Genomic DNA, 18,971 nt, shown 5'->3' on the forward strand with positions numbered 1-18,971 from the left:
CTGAGGGCTCTCCAGCTTCTCCCGTCCCGGACAGCAGCTCCGGCAGCTCCGTGCCTGGCTATGGAGCTGTGGCAGGTGCCTCTGAGCTTCTCCCGCCTCCGCATGTTCCCTTTCTTCGACCTGGCGCATTATGTCGCCTCCGTCCTGGCGCTGAAGGAGCAGCGGGGTGAGCGGGGCGAGACGGGACGGGGCGCCCACCCCACACCCCCATCCCAATCCCGGTGTTGTCCCGGCCCTGCTCCCCGTGTGTCCCGCGGGGTGCCCAGCCCCGGCAGGGTGCGGATGGAGTCCCGAGGGGCGCCGCCGTCCCGGTTACGCCATGGTCGTGCAGACGGGATCGTCTGCCGCCTGCTTTAGCCCGTCTGCCCGTGAGCGGTGCCTCACTGCCCACAGAACGCGCCTGGCTAAGCTTTTCTCGCTTTCCAGAACTTAAGAGGCGCTGGCGAAATCGGCCAAGAGTTTTGTTGGAAACCTTTTAGTTTTTTATTCAGTTATTTGTTTGTGTCAGTTTTGAAGTCTCAGGAGTGAGAGGGCTGGGGTCCCTCGAAGTTCGGTTTATGCAGAGTAGGTGTGTGTAACACAGGCCAATATCTCTCTGCCCAGAATTGCATCTGAGAGGAGAGATACTAGACTTTACATCCTTCACACACCCTGTTTGTGCAGCGGGGTGTTAAGGCCTTTCTGCCTTGTAGGAAACAGCTCAGGACTCATGGATAGGTCCTGTGCCAGTGGCTTGTCAGAGTTGTACCCTGTAGATTGTAAAGTGAATTTAGCAAAGCATTCCACTTCCACCATTAACGAGGTTTTGCATGAGAGCACATCAAGGCATTTCAGTCTCTGCCTGCTCTCTTCCAGAAAATCTTTTACCCTGTGGCTGTTAACACCAAGCCTTTTTTTTTTTTTTTTGGTGTTTTTTTTTTTTTTTTTTTTTTTTTTTTTTTTTTGGTTTTTTTTTTTTTCTGTCACAAATGTAGACGCTGGCCTTGTTTCAGTGTTTTGAATTAAGCTACTTGTGGTGTGGGTTTAGACATGTTTACAGTAACTGCATCCCAGGTGATAACTGTGTAGGAAACTGAGCTGGCTTTCGGGATTATAGTGCAAATTTGGGAGCTGCTGCTTGCCCCAGATTTCTAAGGCTCTGCACTGTTCATTTAGTGAGAGCTTGTTCTTTGGTTCCTTCCTAAGTGTTCCAAGGTGAATTTTGACCGTGTGCTGAGGAAATGCACTTAACAGACTGTGAAGACTGGTATAAAGTGCTTATGTATTCTAGAATCTTCACCAAACTTTGTTAATGCTGCTAAAATTTTTGATGGGTGCTGGGCAGTGGCATTGTGTAATGTGTCTGTTCCATTTAGAAAGGGACTTTCTGATGTTATTATGCAATACCTTTAAACTTTCCTGTGGAATGGGCACACCTAAAGATGAAGATGAGAGGCCTCTTTGCTTCACATCAGCATAGTTTTAGTGAGACAACACTTATGAAAAGTAAAATTGCTATCAGAAGTCTGGTCAGATCCATGCTCCTGATTTTCTTTTCTTCTCAGCTTAATAGCTGGTAGTTCTGAACTCCTGACTATTTTCTAATACTTGGAATTAATAACTGTAATCCAGGTGACTGCCTGCTAGCCTGTTTCTCCCTTCTCAAGTGGTTTGAACTGAGCATTAAATCATAACTGAAATAGCCATTATTATGAATACTCATTATGGATATATTATTGTCGATTAATGCTGTCTAGGTTTTATGTTCTTTTCGGAAACTTACAACAGTAGCTATATTTGATGGGGAAATAACGGGATAGCCTTGAGTGCCTGGTGATGTAAGAAGTATGTGGTCAAGTTACAGCCGCATTTATTTTACCCCAGATTACTGTCTCATTAAAATACCAACCCACCCCCACTGCTTAAAATCAAATTCAGTGTGGGCATTTGGATTGTGGATGGGTGCACACTAACTGAGACTTTTCCAATCCTCCTAGCCAGGCTTTCTTGCTCACTAGTGACTGGCAAACTACTGCAGTGACAAACAACTTGTTGCTTTCTGCGTGTTTTAAAAGAAGAGTTCTTGATTAGTGCTTTTAGGATGGCTTGGGAGTTGCTTGCTTGTAACTCCAGCCAGTTGTAGAACTGGCAATTTTCTTTTTTTGGGATGGAGGGACAGCAAAAGGTGTTGATGGTTGAGGATGTGTCATATTTGGTTTGTTCCTGACATTTTTCTGTGATGTGTTTCAGGTGATTTGAAGAGAAATAATTTCTTCAGTGTAGTTTTGCTCTGTTAAGTCTGACTCTATAAATCCTTTATCTTAGCTAATGATACTGAATATGGTTGAATGGGGTACTAGACAAAGTAGGTACAAATCCTCCTGGTGTGCTCAATAGATGTGTGTGTAGTATGCATTATTGCCTATTTGGAACATGCAGAAAAGTTCAAAGCACATATAATCCCATTGACAGAAATAGTTAGTTGGTAAGGGTTTGTTTTGTTTTGTTTGTTTGTGTATTTTTGTATTTGTTTTGCCTTTTTGTTTTGTTTGGACTTTTTCAGTTTTTTTTTCCCTTGGTTTTATTTGTTTGTTTTTAATATAACTATTGTTCAGGAACAATTCTTAAAACTATATTCAAAATTAGTCCTTGTGTTTTGAAACCTTTCCTTAACTTTCTGAAGGGTACATCTGCAGGGCTAGTGGCCTTCTGGCAGATCCACCATTGTGTGGTTGTGTGATGCCTCATTAATTTTAGAGGATGCATCAGAGGACAAATATAAATGACCACTTTGTATAAAAACATGTGACCTACTTAAAACTGAATTTGTTTTCTGAAAGGCTACATCCTAGTTATAATTTAGGTAGCAATGCTAAGATAATCTTTTAATTAGTATCTAAAGATCATCTAAAAATGATCTTTAAGTTAGTTTTTTTCCTGATTGCCTTCTGTATTGGGTATATTCCTTGTTAGAAAGCAGGTATGAATTGTTAAAAACTGGCATTTGAGCCATTTCTAGTGCTGACCAACAAAAAACCTTGAAGTGTAAAATAGGTTCCAGTTTCTTGACCTTTTACTTGTAAAATGAAGAAATTTACCTGCATAGTTGTGGAGCTTACTGGTAGAGGGCAATCCGGATGTGCCCTCAAAACTGAAAACCACTTGCTGCTAGTTGTGGGGAAAAGGCAGTGTGGAGAAGCTGGTGATTGTTGGAAAGCAGGAGAATGGATCTGAAGAGAGAACAGAGACCTAATTTTAAACTACACCAAAAGTAGTAAACCCAAGCCATTAATAATTTGCAAGTGTCTTAACTTGAAGCACTAGGTGCTGCAGTTTGAAAAATAAATTGCAAAATAGTTAAAAATAGATGTTATTTTATATTCAGGTATTCTGTAATGCTTAGGAGTGCTCATTTTTATAAATTGACTATTACATGGGCATTTAGGTAGTTCTGCAGTACTTGATATCGGTGCCAACACTAAAACTGGAACAGTCTTGTTAATACATTTAATGAATTGTAGTAAGAGTGTTGTATGCTTTTTTAAATGTTTGAGCTTCTCATTTTGGGTAAGAAACTTCTTTTCCCACAGAAATGCCTGATAAACCAAAGCTTCTACTCTCATTTGGGAACAGATGTCAAATTTCATTTTGGGGCAGACAGTATTGCTTTTGTGAACTTCAGCCTTTGGACTATGGAAAATTAAACTCGTTCAGGCATACAGCTCAGAACCAGTGTAAAGGGGAAGCTTTGGAAACACTGAACTTTTAAAGTGGAAGAAAATAGTCAAAACAACTACTTGAGGATTTTTCTAGCTTTGGTAAAATGTTTTTTCCTCTGAAAATTGTTAATACTTCCCATTACCTCCAGTATAATCTTTTAATATTAAGTACTCTTTTTGGCATAGTTAATTTGTATTTTAAAATGCTAGTTCATTTTGAAGATGATGAAACAAACCATCTTTTAATAATGAGTGAAATTTACATTTATTATTATAGTTCAAGGTAACCTCTTTTCTTCTCTTCAAGAGTGCAGGTGAAAATGATTTGATAATTTGCCATTTTCATTTTGGCCAGCAATCACAGCAGAATATTATGAGAAAAGAAGGGAAAACAGTTACCTTGAATTCTTGGAACACTCAAAAGCAGAAATGGAATTCCTTGAATAACCCTTCAAATGTCAGCAATCCTGTTTAGATTAGCCACTTAGGTGTTTTTAATACATATTTGAAAGCAAGTGTGTCCCTGTGTCAGGCTGTTAACAAGGCCTCACTGCCATGCTCTGAAACCTTTTTCCTCTTGGTACACAGATATAACACACTAATGCACAAAATATATTCAGAGGACACTTTGTCAGCCTTTCACTTCTGTTTAGGAGTGTAAGTTAAAGTCACCGTACCCTGAGGTTTGTATTTCTGAAGAATTTTCCTGTGAGAGCTTGCCGGTTGCTGGAAGATTTTTCATTACTCGAAGGAACTAAATTGAAAAGTACTGACCTTTAAAACATGATGTTATTCTCCAGTTTTCATTTCTGTTTATGCATTTTTTTTCTTTTTTCCACAGGAGTTGTGGAAGTGTCGGTCCGAAGTCCATTGGCCTGCTGGTTTAGTGCAATGCTTTATTGCTTTGGGGGTTCAGTTTTGTCTTCGTTGATGCTTGGTGAACCTCCAGTGGCATTTCTGGCAAAGACCATAAATATTCTCCTGGCATCCTCAGTCTGGTAAGCAGCCACAGTTGGGTAAGATGAGTGGTATTGGCTCTAAGGAAGTTGTGTGCTGTAAACCGATACTATGCCATCCAAGTTCCATGTAAATCAGAATTTTTACTTAAAAGTGTTGTGGATTTGGATGCTGTCCTTTCATCCATAGCATCACAGCAGCTATGATCCTATTCTCTGAGAATGGAGAGTGACTCTTACAACCTGTTGTATAACAAAATGCTCTGTTGCTAGATTAGGCTTATCTTTGGCTTTTTTAGTACTCCTGATCAAACAGCTGCAAACATTACTTTTTAATAAAGTTATTCAGTTGCTGATTTACTGAACATAGGTATGTCATAAATGAACTCAGATTTTTAAAAAGTAGCTTTGAAGACCAGAACCTGGATGATGTAAAAATTTTGGATTTTCCTGTAACTGAGTTTCCAAGACACATCTTTCCTCCAGTTCCTACTACCAGACACATTTTTTTTTCTGTATTTCATTCCTTCTCAGATGGGTGGGTGTCATGGTGGAAGACAGTAGCTAGCTCAATTGTATGGTTGAATCAAGTATTAAGCAATTTAGCCTGCTTTGGAGTTAAAAAAAAAATTCTGGAGTTGTTTTCATATAAATGTGGCCTTCCAGTGGAGTTTGTTTGTTCCAGAAAGCGATCTTTGAAGAAAACTTCAAACTTAACAAAAATTATGAGCAGCAGTGGGATTTTGAATTTAGAAATATCAATCACTGTATTTAGATAGTCTGGCCTGCTTAAAATCCTTTAGTTCAACTTGCCCCATAAGTTTTACAATTGCAAATCCTTTAAAATGAAAGCGTTTCTATCTGTCTGGGTATATGTATTAGTTTTATGGTCTTTGTGTTGCAGTAGAAGATGATGCATTTAATTTGGTGAAATTAATAAGATGTATTATTAGTGAATTATTAACAGAGCTTACAGAACCTGCCTGTGGTTGTTTTAGTCTGTTGTGGGCAGACACGAGCTAGGAGTACACTTGAAGAGAACAGGATTTCTGTTTCACTCACTGTGGTCAAATGTGATTTGCTGTGCACAAATTAAACAAGGTTTTAGTGAGGAGCTGTGAACGTTACGAAACGTTTTAAGCTTCCAGCTTTACAAAGTTTCCTCTTCCTGAGTGTAATGACCTTAATTCCTGGTCCCAGATCATGCAAAATTAAATTCCCCAAGCCGCACTTGGAACTGGAAAGTGAGTGGAGTCGTGCTGGACTTGAGGAATGCTCCTAAATACTCTGTAGGACAGCGGCATCTACTGTTAGCAGAGATTACAGGCAGGAATGGGCCTTCAGTGCCAGCCTCAGTCCTCTCACCAGTGCTTCAGGGTCCTAAACCTACATTCTGCAGATCTGAATTCTGGTGTGAGTTGTCTTGTGAGTAGGTGGCTTAAATGGCTTTTTGCAGTAGCCTGTAAAATACATCCTCTCTCTACGTCTTTGGCTTCATATCAGCTGAAGCCTGGTTGCATACAGAGGCATCTGACTTTACAATAAGGGATAAAGGGAAGGGCCTCAGAAATTCTTGGTAAACAGGATTGAGATCAAAAACCTTGAAGCAAGGGACAGTGTCTTTTTTTTTTTTTTTTAAGAAAACAGAATTGATCCTTCTTTTTAAACACTTTCTCTGCTGTTATGCAATTACTACTCTTACTCCTGTGCTGAAATAATCTACTTAAGATAACTTAATCAAGATACTTAATCTTGATTGGGTTTTTGTGAATGTGTCAGTAAGAACTGAATTTTATTTATAATTGAAGACATAAAATAAAACACTACATAATCTAATCTTTTAAAATTTACTGTCACTTAGGATTTAACTGTTAGCCATCTTTACTTCATTTGAAAAGCAAATTGATCAAAGATATTTTGTGTAGTGTTCTTTCAATGCTTTGAATAAAGAAATGTGCTTGTAATTGGCAAGCTGGAAAAGCTAGAATTGGTGAGTACTAAGATGTTAAATGTGTTTAAAAATAGCCAGATGCATTTCATCTAGTATGACATTAACTAGTGAAGGCATTCTTGCTGAAGTTATGTAATTCTAGGTACCTAGAGTCTGGAAGCACAGAGTCAGCATTTAATTTACCACTCTGTTGTAATCCTATTTTTAAAAAATCCCTAACAAAAAACCAAAACAAAACAACCCCCCTACACCGAACTAAACAAAAAAACACCTCACAAGATAAACTCAAACCACACAAAGTCAATCAGATACCACTTTAATGACTTGAATTATAAAAATGTGATATATAAGGTGTAGAACAATTGGAAAGTTGTAAAGCTGTTTCACATAGACTTCAGCAGACTCTTCTCTGGGACAATGAGGCAGTAGTGTTTGGGTTTGGTGCAAAAGCTCAGGTGTGCTCAGAAGCTTTTCAAATTTGTTCCAAGATGTGTACCATGAGGCTTTGAGTTGTCAGTAGTATATCAGGCATTGCTAGTCATATTCCAAAAATATCTTTAAAGATTATGAAAAGATAACTCCTTAGTAAAAGTGTGGCTAATGTTTTTTTTCTGATGATTTTCAGGTATCTAGTGTTTTACTGCCCAGGAGACATATTCTGCCGCTGCTTTTCCTTTCTGCCTCTTCGTCTTCTGGTGGCAGGAATGAAAGAAGTGACAAGGACTTGGAAGATCACAGATGGCATTGCACATGCAGACGCTGTCTACAAAGATGCCTGTCTTATCACGGTGGCTGTGGGCTGGGCCAGAGGTAACATGCACAGCATCTTGTTCTGAGGGTTTGGGGTTTTTTGGGGTGGTGTTTAAATGTCTAGCCTCTCAGCAGAACTGTAGCACCATCCTTGCTGTGCTGGGTGTGGTAGTCCTGATGCAGTCTGATGTCCCCTGAAGGAAAAACCCTGTGCTGCAGATTTTCTGCCTGAATTAAGGGTGACATTGAAGGACTTTGAGGGGAGTTCCCTTCAGAAGGTCTTATGAGAGCCTGCAGGATGGGCAGTTGATGACAATAAAGAAGTAAATCTTCTGTGTAGCTGTTGCTGAACTTTCCAACAGCATTATTGCCTCAGAGCTGTGTCCTTGAATAAGGCTGAAGAAGACAACTGGGTATCTGAGGTTTTTGGGTTGTAACCATTACTTGGTTTTAAACATGGGGATGACCCTTGTTGCCTGCCTGCCATTTGGAATTATGGAAGCCCCCTTCCTGACAGCTGTATTTGCAGCCACACCATCAGGGTCACTTCAGAAAGTAGTTGTGCAGGTCTTGTTTCTGCTGGATTCTGTGCTGCTGTGGAAAGCAACACGTGTGACTGTGATGATTGCATCAGTTCAGATGCTGTCACTTACAGGCAGACCTGAGTATCTCAACCTCTGAGGTTTCATGGCTGTCCTTTGAGTCTTGTTTGCATGAAAAGTTGGATTAAGTCTTTTTAAGTGTGGGCTTTGGTGCCACATTTAGCACCCGGTGTCATCAGTTTCTCTGGGAGCAATGGCATAGTAGTGGTAGCAGTCAGTGGAAACTTGCCATGAATCTCTTCAATTTCAGGTGCTGGTGGTGGCTTAATTTCCAACTTTGAGCAGCTGGTGAGAGGAGTGTGGAAACCTGAAACCAATGAGCTCCTGCAGATGTCCTAGTAAGTTTTTTTTTAAAAACTGCAACAAGTTAGCTGCTGTTTTGCTGGCTTCTTGTGTGGATGCTTACTTTCAGTGGCTGAAGGAAAAAAAAATAGGACATATTTGTACTCTGTTTTAGTGTGTATCCTTTGAAAGATGGGACAATGATTTTTGAGACTTCTAGAAGATGTTTTAATCATTTAGTGTTCACAGCCCAAGAGCTGCAAATGGGAAGTCAACAAAACTTGTAAGAAAGTAGTAAAGACCTAGAGGAGAGTTGCTAGAAAACTGTATTGGCTCAGTTTGTCATACATAGACATGGTCTTCTATCCAAAATGAAAGTACAGTGGTACTAGAAATACACAAGTGAATTTTGGTGTATATTCTGAGCATCTCTAAGATGGCTTCCTTTGAACATTGCCACCCTTACTTTTGCTGCCAGTGTTATTTTCCTTCAAAGACATCAATTATTTGAGAAGGTACAAATTGGTTATTCAGTGTGGCAGAAATGACCTGCAAGATGGGAGAAGTTACTTCTCTTGCAGAAGCAAAGAATGAGGAATATTACATGCCTCCTGTTTTTCTCTGTAAAATGAGAATTGAAGCAGGCTGGAAAGCCACAAGCTATTATTGTAAGCCAAGATAAGGTCACTGTGATAATTTCCGAAAATTCTTTTGATCTTTCCCAGGTTACAGTCAGGTCTTTAAAAATAATAATTTTATTTTTTTAAAAAGCTATCTTGCTTTTCAGCAGCCACTCCTAGACACAGAATAACAGGCAAGATATTTGTAGCCTTCTCTTTGACAATATTTCAACTTTTTGTGGATTGTGTTAGTTGTTGGCTTTTTCTGAAATTCTAAGTATTTAGAATTTCTCTTTCTCTTGTCAGTGCTTAAAAGACAATCTTGAAAGTAAACTTCCAGAAAAAAGGTGACTGTCAAAAATAGCACTGTGGACACAAGTAAAACTGTCTTTTACAGGTGCAACACCAGAACAATGCTTACTGATAGGCATCACTTGCATATATTCTCCTTCTCCACTGTGGGTATGGCTCAAAGTAACTCAAAAAAGATTTTAAAAATTTTATTTATGAATAAGTCTTAAGAGCATTAAATTGAACTAAGTGACAGAGTTAAAAGCATCAAACGTCTTGCAAATGGATGAGATGCCTGTGTACACAGGGTTGTTTTTTGTGCTTCTTGAGTAGGAATTTGATGTAGATTTTTGGTACTGAAAAGACAGTGAAGAACAGATCCACAATAGATGCTCTGTGATAACAGGAATGTCACCTGTACATGTCACATGCAGATTAAGAAATGCACAGAATTCTGGATAACTGACCAAAGACCTCTTGCTTTCTGGCTGCATACCTAGGAAAGGATTTAGTACCACAACAAATATTGCTGTAAACTGGAAATAGGTCGGAAATCTTCACACGTCTCAGGTCAGCACAGCTGTGTTGGCAAAACCTGGCAATACAGGCCTGGCTCCAGTCAAGTCTAAGCTGATACAGCCCCAGAAGTGTTACAGTGGACCAAGACTTGGACTGTGTTACTCTTCAACACCTTAAGCAACTTCTTGGAGTAACTAACTCCTGGAGTATAGTATAGGAACCTGTTTTTATGTCTCATCCAAGTAGTGTGAGCTCTGTAATTTAACTCTTCAATAAGATACATTGGGAGAGGAAGAAGAGAATCAAGCTGACATATGAAGTCTGAATAGAAGCATTGATTTGAGGAGTATTTCTCAAACAGGAGTTTGCTGGGTGTGGGAAGTAGTGCTGGACTTGATGATTTATGGACAGAAAGCATAGTAATAGTATATAAAGTGAAAATATTAATGTAGTTATAGCTGGATTTTGGATCTTAACCACCGTTACCACAAGTTTTCATTAGTTCTATTCAGAAATAATTATTTTGCACACTAAGAACATGTATTGCTTTCCAAGCAGCTTCCACTGTAGAGCAGAGAAGAGAAATTAACATTCTTTGTTTGATTTCTAGCCCTGTGAAGGTTACTTTAATAGGAGCAGTTCTTTTCACCCTGCAACGCAGACAGTACTTGCCAATAGCAAAACACAACCTTGTGTTTTTATACACCATCTTTCTTGTTGTCTTCAAGGTAAGAATTTGAAAGTTGCTAGTGACCAAATAACAGAAAATATTTTATTTAATTGTTAAAATGCATGCTGCTTGGTGGGAAGGCCAGCTCCTGCTGAAGTCATGTGCTTAGAGTTCTATACAAGAGCTTTATACAAGAGAATGGAAGACCTGTTGTGTTACTGATTATGTTCAATGTATGCAGGAGACAGAGAGGAAAAGAAAAAAAAAAATCAGGAATTTTGGCACTCAGTATTTGATATTCCAGGCTCGTATCAAAAAAAGCCTTATTCTTGTAGAAAGAAACTCTCCTGTTCTGTCTTTTGTGTGAACCTATGCAGTCACCAGTTGGTCTGTAAAACAAACCAGCTGGATTCTCATTTAAAAACATTCACAAAATTAGTGTTTGGATGGGAAGGGAAGGCATACCAAAACTACCTTGAAAAAGCTGTAACTGTTTTGTAATAAAATAGACACTACTTCTCTATTAAAGTCTTCAGTCCCTCAGTCTTGTTCATTTCCAGGATGATGCCTTTCTTCGGGATTACTAGTTTATAAGAAAACTCTTACATAATCTATATAAACTCTATAATCTCTGTTAGCAGATAATCTGGCAATTTTTAAGAGCTTCAGAGCTGGTGTTGAACAGACCAGGGAATGTGTGGAAATGTGGTTGCCAGTCTCCTTTCTGTGAAGGGGCTGACAAGTTTAGTTCTGCAGAGGTTACTTTAGGGAGCCAAGGCTTGAAGCTTATGTCCTTGATTTTCCATCTGAAATGATAAAGGCATTGTTGAACTGTGGATGCTGAGAATGAAGAAGGAAAGGAATGCTATTCTGGAAGTGATAAATTGCAGGTGTCCACAGAAGCTGGCTGTCTGGCTTCACTGGAGTAATTAAATCCTTACACTGATGGTTGTACCGACAGTCAGGAACTCAACGGCCCACCTAACTAACAAACTAATACAGCAACAGTGTATCTGGTATAGTCCTTTGTCTCCTAGAAACTTGTCATGTCTCTGAAAGCTGTAGAAACTGTTGCAGTATAAACTTCTCCAATACCCAGATCTGAAAACCAGGTTTTTCAATCCTCATTCCAAGTTATGAGTCCTAAGGGGTGTCCACCTAAATCTCTGAACTTTATGGAATGAATATGGCTGTCTGGAATTCTAATTAACATCTGGTTATGGATCTACACATTCAAAATGGAATTACACGTTCCATTTTCCATTTTAAGTGGAAGGAAGCCACTCTAGCTTTTCAGTTTGAACAAGGCACAAAACTTGCACATAAGAGTTGGTCTTCACCTTAAATGTATGGCATTAAATGTGATTTACTCTCAGGATGATTAATCTTACCGTGAGTTTTTTTGTGCACATTGTTTGTGTATAGCTCATAGAAACATAGAGTCATACAATGCTAAGGGCTGGAAGGGGCCTCAAAGATCATCCAGTTCCATCCCCCTACCATGGGGCAGAGGCACCTTCTACTAGGCCCGGCTTTTCAAGGCTTTATCCAGCCTGGTCTTGAACATTACCAGGGTTGGGGTATCAGCAACATCTCAGGACAACCTGTATCTCACCATCCTCACAGTAAAAAATTTTTTCCTAGAATCCAGCTTAAATTTCTCCCCTTTCATTCTGTACCCATTCTCCCTTGTCCTATTGTGCTTACCACATCCTATTGCTACAGTTCCTGAGGAAAAATCCCTCTCCGGCCTCCCTGTAGATCCCGTTTGTAGCTGTTTGAAGAGTGTTGGTCAGAAAGAAAAGCATTCTTTGACCAATTTCAGCTAAAACAAGCAGACTTCTGTTAGTGATGGCACAGCCTCATCCTTGTGTAGAAAGTTAAAAATGCCATACACCCCTTCAGCTTTGAACTTGTTTACCTGTGAAGCCATCACAACTTTTATTGTAACTTGATCCTTGTTCTTCATAGGTAAAAATGATGTTGACAAGATGTGCAACTTCTCCACTTGCTCCCTTTGAGGCTGCAGTGGGCCAAATATTTTTTGCCTCACGAAAGACACCTTCCAAAGTGAAGGGTGAAAGTGCCACATCTTCCAACGGCTCTTCAGTCTGTGACCATCCTTCTGAGCAGCACCATGAGGGTGCTAAGAAAAAACAAGCAAAAAAAACAGAATAAGTGACTTGAAATCCTTGTGGTGGTCATGAAGATGTGTGTCTTCCAGATTAGGCTGGCTGAGAAGTTTCTCTAAGGAAATGAGAACAGGGCTGTGTTGTGGTTTGCCTTTTTGGAATGTGTTGTGTAAGCTATGTGTAAATGCACACGTTGGATTTGTGAGTTAAAACTATGAAATTTTATAGTGGTTAAAAGTTTACTAATTTTTGTACTTATGATAACTTCAAATACTTATATGTTAAAAAGATAGTTTCAAAAATGTGACAATCATTTTTTTTTCCTACTGTGTCACTTATTTCACATCTTCCTATCCCCCAGTTCTTATGTGTCATTTTGATAACACTGATTTGTACTGTCAGGTGTTCACTGTAGCACATCCCAAATAAGAAAGTCATTAAGGAAGGTTTAATCACATTGCACTGTGTAAAATCAAAAAAATGTGCCGATTTAATGCCTTTAACTAGAAAAGTAACTTAATTATTGTTGTAATTCACATTGCATTGGTCTAGATTTTCTTCATTTCTTAAAGTAAGTATTTCAAAATATTTTTAATGTTTTAAAATGAGAGTACATTATCTGGCACTTTAAAAAATCTTTACAGTTAGCAAGCAGAAACACATCAATATTTTTGTTGTTGGCTTACTTGGACTCTTATTTGCAAGCATTTGAGATGTAGGTGTTTTTTGCCACATTAGTGTTTTACAAGTGGTTTGTAGTTATCTTCTGGTTCATTTTTTTGCCTGCATTTTTTTTCCAAGCATATGCACTTATTTAATTTCAAAGACAAACTTCATTAGGAAGAATATTTCCTAATGAATGCATGTGAATGAATACATGAATGGATAGTACATTTACCTTGTTTAGTCAGCACCCTGAGCTGCAAGACAGGGATGGGGCAGAATTTTGCCCCCATAATCCACGAGGGAATGGTCAGTGAGCTGCTAGAAAACCTGGACACTCCCAAGTGGTGGGATGGGATCCACCCAGGGTGCTGAGGGAGCTGGCAGAGAGCTCACTGAGCCACTTACAATCATTTACCAGCAGTCCAGGCAAACTGGGGAGTTCCCAGCTAACTGGAGGTTGGCAAATGTGACACGCATTTACAGGAATGGTCAGAAGGAGGATCCAGGGAATTACAGGCCTGTCCCCTGCCCTCAGTGCCAGGAGGCCATGGAGCAGGTCACCTTGAGTGCCATCAGGAGCAAGACAACCAGGGCATCAGGCCCAGCCAGCTTGGCTTTAGGAGAGGCAAGTCCTGCCTGACCAACCTGATCTCCTCCTGTGACAAGGTGACCTGCTCAGGGCTGAGGGAAAGGCTGTGGATGTGTCTGCCTGGACTTTACAGAGCTTTGACATCTTCTGCCACAGCATCTCCTGGAGAAAGTGGCTGCTCATGGACAGGGCCCTGTGCCCTGGGGGAAGAACTGGCTGAGGGCAGGGCTGGGAGCGGTGGGACATGGAGGCACATCCAGCTGGGCTGGCACCAGTGGGGCTCCCATGGGATCAGTGCCTGTTCAACATCCTCAGCAAAGGTCTGGATGAGGCATCGAGGGCCCCCTGACTGAGGGTGCCCAGGTGGCCAAGAGGCCGATGGCCCCTGGGCTGTGCCAGCCGTGGGGTGGCAGCAGGAGCAGGGCAGGACTGTCCCTGTGCTGGCCCTGCTGAGGCCACCTCGAATCCTGGGGGCAGCTCTGGGCCCCTCACAACCAGAAAGACCAACAAGTCCAGAGAGGGGAACGGAGCTGGGGAAGGGAATGGAGCCCCAGGAGAGGCTGAGGGAGCTGGGAAGGGGCTCAGCCTGGAGAAAAGGAGGCTCAGGGGGGACCTTGTGGCTCTGCACAGCTCCTGACAGGAGGGGACAGCCGGGGGGGGGTCGGGCTGTGCTCCCAGGGAACAGGGACAGGAGGAGAGGAAACGGCCTGAAGCTGTGGCAGAGGAGGGTTAATTTTGATATTAGGAAGAATTTTTTCACAGAAATGGTGAAAAGCATTGGAACAAGTTGTCCAGGAAGGTGATGGAGTAGACATCTGTGGAGGGTTTTAATAGAGTGTGCATATATTGCATATGGGGATTTGGTTTAGTGTTGGCCTTAACCATGCTGGGTCAATGCTTGACTTGATCTTAAAGGTCTCTTCCAACCTAAGCCACTCTTTAATGTCAGAAGCACTGAAAGTTTTTATTAGCATTTGCTGAAATCTTGCTGCTTTCTGCTTGTTGCATTTTTTTTTACTCAAGATGTGAAGCCGTTCTAAGTGGCATACACTTCAAAACTGAGAACTCTGGCATTTTAGAGATGTTACAATACATAAGAATAGAATCTTTTCAGAAGAATCTTTTCATTGATGTGCCAATTTTTAGAATAAACTATTTTTACAAAATTGGACTATTTTCTTCAGAGAGTACTGCTTTGAAGAGCATTGTTCAGCAAAGAGGGGTTAGGTTAATCTTTGTGCAGGATGCCAAAGAGAATGTGGAGGGAGATCTGATTTGAAAAGACAAAGTTCTAGTTCCAGGTACGTCTCTAAATTTAGAAAAGCTGTCACCAATGCTGTGCTTAGAGAAAAGAAAAATAATAGTACCAAAGAAATTTCTTGTGCCTGAGTAGTCACATTTCCATGGTGATGACCAAAAGCATTGAACTCAGTTTGAAATCCAACATCATTGCAAATGTGCTGTACCTTGAAAGATAAAATTACTATTTTCTTTAACACTTACGAATAAAAACAAAATACTCCAAACTCTTTGGACAAACTAGCAGTCATATTCCTTACATATTACACTGAAATTTAGTGTTCAGTTACAAATGCTTGGAGTATTCACTTGGTGTCTCATTTTTTTGTAGTTTGATGTCATGGATTAACTTGAAGCTGCCAGTTGACTAGTTAACAATCAGCTAGTTATCAAGCAACACCAGCACATGCTGCCTGTCCGTGGTTTTTTAAAGTTTTGGATGTTTTTCTGAATAGGTGTAATTGTGTATTAGATCCCATGAACCATACAGAATGGGACTGTGGCATGGAACAGTGCTGCACATGTGTGAAATTCTGCCTGAAAACTGGCTATTCCTAGCCGAAGTCAATGTGAAAATATGCTTAGACTAAGTCTTTAACAAGTTTAAAATTAGAGGGAAAAATGTATCATTTTGTATTTGTTCTCGGAGTTAAAAGACAATGATAGTAATAAAATTTTTAAAAAATGTTTTCTTGTCTGAAGACCTTAAAAATAATACAGAACACACAAAAAGTGATTGTGAGACAGAGCACAAATTATGCTGGAAGAAATCCTGTTTTAAGCACCATGAAAAACAACACTTTGTATTTAAAGGTATCGCATGTTGCTGAAGGATGGGTGCTCAAAAAAGCTATTCTGAGAGCTACGTTTTATGACAGAAAAAGATAACCAGTTGCTTAGGGTTTAACCTGAATTCTGTAGGCGACATGAGTGTGTCCAGGATGCCTTAAATAAACAATTCCCAGCTTTCATGTTGATAATTTTCTATCTCTGGTAAACTTCTCCGTGTGAGAATTTTGTTAACAACTTATAACTTTTCTGGTAAGGCTTGTCAGATTCAGCACAGCTGTACACATGAACTACTTGGCTGTATCTAATTTTGTCATTAACCTGGTAAAATTAGAAGTGGCCACCTTGTGCCATTTTAAACAAAGTTGTTCAGAAATTGCTTTATCAGCTCAATTCTTGGGATAGAAGGGCATATTCCTGATTAAACCAATTGCTGTTCTGAGTAATTTCTACTAATACACCCAGCTTCTGTACAAAGGAATACCTTTAAATTTGCTTCAAGAACTGAACTGATGTTTCTTTAGACAATAAATGCTATTTGCTTTCCTCTTCTGTTTTTTCTCAATTTCATTTTATTGGAAAAAAGTGGAGATGGGAGATGTCACACAAGCAGTACCATCATCTGAAACGTGATTCTTCAGTGTGTTGTTAGGCAAGACACAGTTGTTCAAGAATTCCAAACATCTGTCTTCTGTAGGAATCTGAGTCTGCTCAGCATAAGGGGAATGCTGAAATCTAACATCATCCAGCAGCCTAGACAGTGAATGCAAGATTTACTCAGAGTGAATACTCTTAATTTATAAGGTGAATCCTCATTTCTAAGGTCTAAGTCTTAAATGAGTAGCAACAGAAACACCATTTGACGCCAAGATGAGAATCAAAAATGTGTTGTAAATAGTAATTTGCATTTGTTCTGATAAAACTGCTCTGTTAAGCAATCAAAAGCCTTTTGTGAAATGTGTGAAATTGTTTAGCAAGGAATAGATAGTAATATGAAGGCTGACATTAATATTCTCAGGCAAGATCACTGATCTGCCAGTGGGCTTTATCTACAGTCAGGAAGTAGAATGTGGTGATCAAAATTGCATCCCAAATAAAAGCTACTGTGATTTAGTGTGATAAATAGTTTATGCACAGCAACCTGCAGCTGGGTTGCACAACCCCTGGTGCCAGTAATTGCTGGTGGGTGAGAAGCTGGACATGACCCAGCCGTGTTCTCTGGCAGCCCAGGAAGCCAAACCTGTCCTGAGCTGATCCCACAACGTGGTCATCAAAGGAGGAGGGATTCTGCCCCTCTGCCCTGCTCAGGTGAGAACCCATCTGCCCCTGTGGGGTCCCCAGTGCAGGAAAGACATGGACCTGTTGGAATGAGCCACAAAAATTATTAAAGGGTTGGAACACCTCTACTGTGGAGACAGGCTGAGAGAATTGAGGCCAGAGGTTCCTGGGAGACCTCATAGCAGCCTTCCAGTACCTAAAGGGGGTTTATAAGAAAGGTGGAAACAGACATTTTAGCAGGGCTGTAATGATATGACAAGGGCTAATGGTTTTAAGCTGAAGAAGGGTCATGTCCCAGATTGAAAGGCAAGATGTATTCCATTTGCCATCTGTATGGCAGTTCTCTTAAGTGAGCAGTTTTCCTTATCTCTTCCACAACCAGTCCTCTCTCAGGGGAGACATCTGCTGATAATGGGCAATTGAGTGTCACTGCATGACTGATAAGAACTATAACATAAAATTGTGAGATGCTCTGCTCAGAGGGAGGAGCCAAGCATTCCTAACCGGATATAATCTTGAGTTTCTGGGACACCAGCATGGCTTTTTCTGCACAGAATTTCCCAGAGGAACAGCTGCCTCTTCCATTGCAGGAAGACTACACCCTTTTCTACAGGATCACTGCTCCAACAGAACCACACCTGACACTCCAGGAGGGCTGGAGCCATTCCAATTGGACTGCTGCCAACACCCTGTCCATCAGGGTGTCAGGTTGTATTCTGATTCTGTCAGTGTTGTTCTGGTACACTGCATTGTATATTTTCTCTTTTATTTTCTTCCCTGATAAAGAACTGTTATTCCTGCTCCCATATTTTTGCCTGAGAGCCCCCCTTAATTTCAAATTTAAAACAATTCGGGGGGGGGGGTCTACATTTTTTTCCCCATTTCAGGGGAGGCTCTGGCCTTCCTTAGCAGACACCTGTCTTTCCAAACTAAGACAACTCAAATCAGGTAATATTAGTGAAAAAATTATGGTGAGGGTGGTAAAAAACTGAACTGTAAGTAGCACTGTAAGTAGCACTGTCTTGTAAGTAGCAAGACTGGAAACTGGAAGTGGGTTGCCCAGAGAGGTGCCCCATCCCTGGAATCTTGGAGATCAGGTTGGATGAGGTGCTGATCTAGTCAAAAATGTCCCTGCTTATTGCATGTGAGTTGGATTAGATGCCTTTAAAGGTCCCTTCCAACCAAACTATTCTGTGATTCTTTGATTCTATGAAAAAAAGATTTCTTCAGTGTTGAAGCATGTTGTCAGAGGGGTTGAGGCAGCCCTTACTGACCCTGGAAGCTAATACTACCAGTATCACGTAGTTCTTATGAAAGGAACTAAAGGGCAAAAAAGGAAAAAACGTGTCTAAAAGAAAGAAACGTGCATCTACTGTGTTGTCTTTGGCTGAAATTTTATCAAGCTCCCTGGCACTTTTTCCCAAAATAAATTACATAAAAAAAATTTTTAGTGGTAGTCATTTCAATCAGAGTCACCTTTAGTTTGGTGAAATTTTCTCCTCCCCCTTAAAAGAAGACTGTTATCAGACAGTTGAATGTCAAGGCTAGATTAGACGCTTTTGGTTTTTAAGTTGGACTTCTTCATGGCCAAATTTGGAATTAAACTACTGGAAGATACTTTGATCTAAAGCTTTTTGGCACACATTCGGTTTTCTGAAAATAATACCCATTTATGGTCCTGGGGTCTTTAGAAATTACATGGAAGTATTTTTGAGTGTCTTTCAGTGGAATTTCAGAATGCCTTTAATGCACTTAACAAGTAGATTACACTGAGGAAGATGAAAGTACAAACTTACATGGTTCTATTGTCATAGCAGAATGACAGAAAGATCCAAGGTGAAGAAATCAGTTTTATATTGAAGAGGGTGCAATTTCATGG

The 18,971-nt window shown here is 40.2% G+C and overlaps 1 protein-coding gene across 1 annotated transcript; it reads left to right on the forward strand.

Annotated features, from left to right (window-relative positions):
- TMEM38B (transmembrane protein 38B) lies at positions 1-12,532 on the forward strand. Its single transcript, XM_068177152.1, has 6 exons — positions 1-166; positions 4,540-4,696; positions 7,231-7,415; positions 8,208-8,295; positions 10,280-10,397; positions 12,311-12,532. Exons 1-6 carry the CDS (start codon positions 61-63, stop codon positions 12,515-12,517), a joined length of 861 nt encoding a protein of 286 aa, XP_068033253.1. The 5' UTR covers positions 1-60; the 3' UTR covers positions 12,518-12,532.
- The last annotated feature ends 6,439 nt before the right edge of the window (positions 12,533-18,971 follow it).

This window comes from Anomalospiza imberbis, chromosome Z (assembly GCF_031753505.1).
Source record: "Anomalospiza imberbis isolate Cuckoo-Finch-1a 21T00152 chromosome Z, ASM3175350v1, whole genome shotgun sequence".
In the NCBI taxonomy this organism is placed as follows: Eukaryota; Metazoa; Chordata; class Aves; order Passeriformes; family Viduidae; genus Anomalospiza; species Anomalospiza imberbis.

What these genes read in the sequence shown, in the direction of transcription:
- TMEM38B (XM_068177152.1), top strand. Translation starts at nt 61, where the DNA reads ATGGAGCTGTGGCAGGTGCCTCTGAGCTTCTCCCGCCTCCGCATGTTC. An exon ending in GGCGCTGAAGGAGCAGCGGG is followed by an intron (nt 167 to 4,539) that starts GTGAGCGGGGCG and finishes TTTTTTCCACAG; the next exon opens with GAGTTGTGGAAGTGTCGGTC. An exon ending in GGCTGTGGGCTGGGCCAGAG is followed by an intron (nt 7,416 to 8,207) that starts GTAACATGCACA and finishes CTTCAATTTCAG; the next exon opens with GTGCTGGTGGTGGCTTAATT.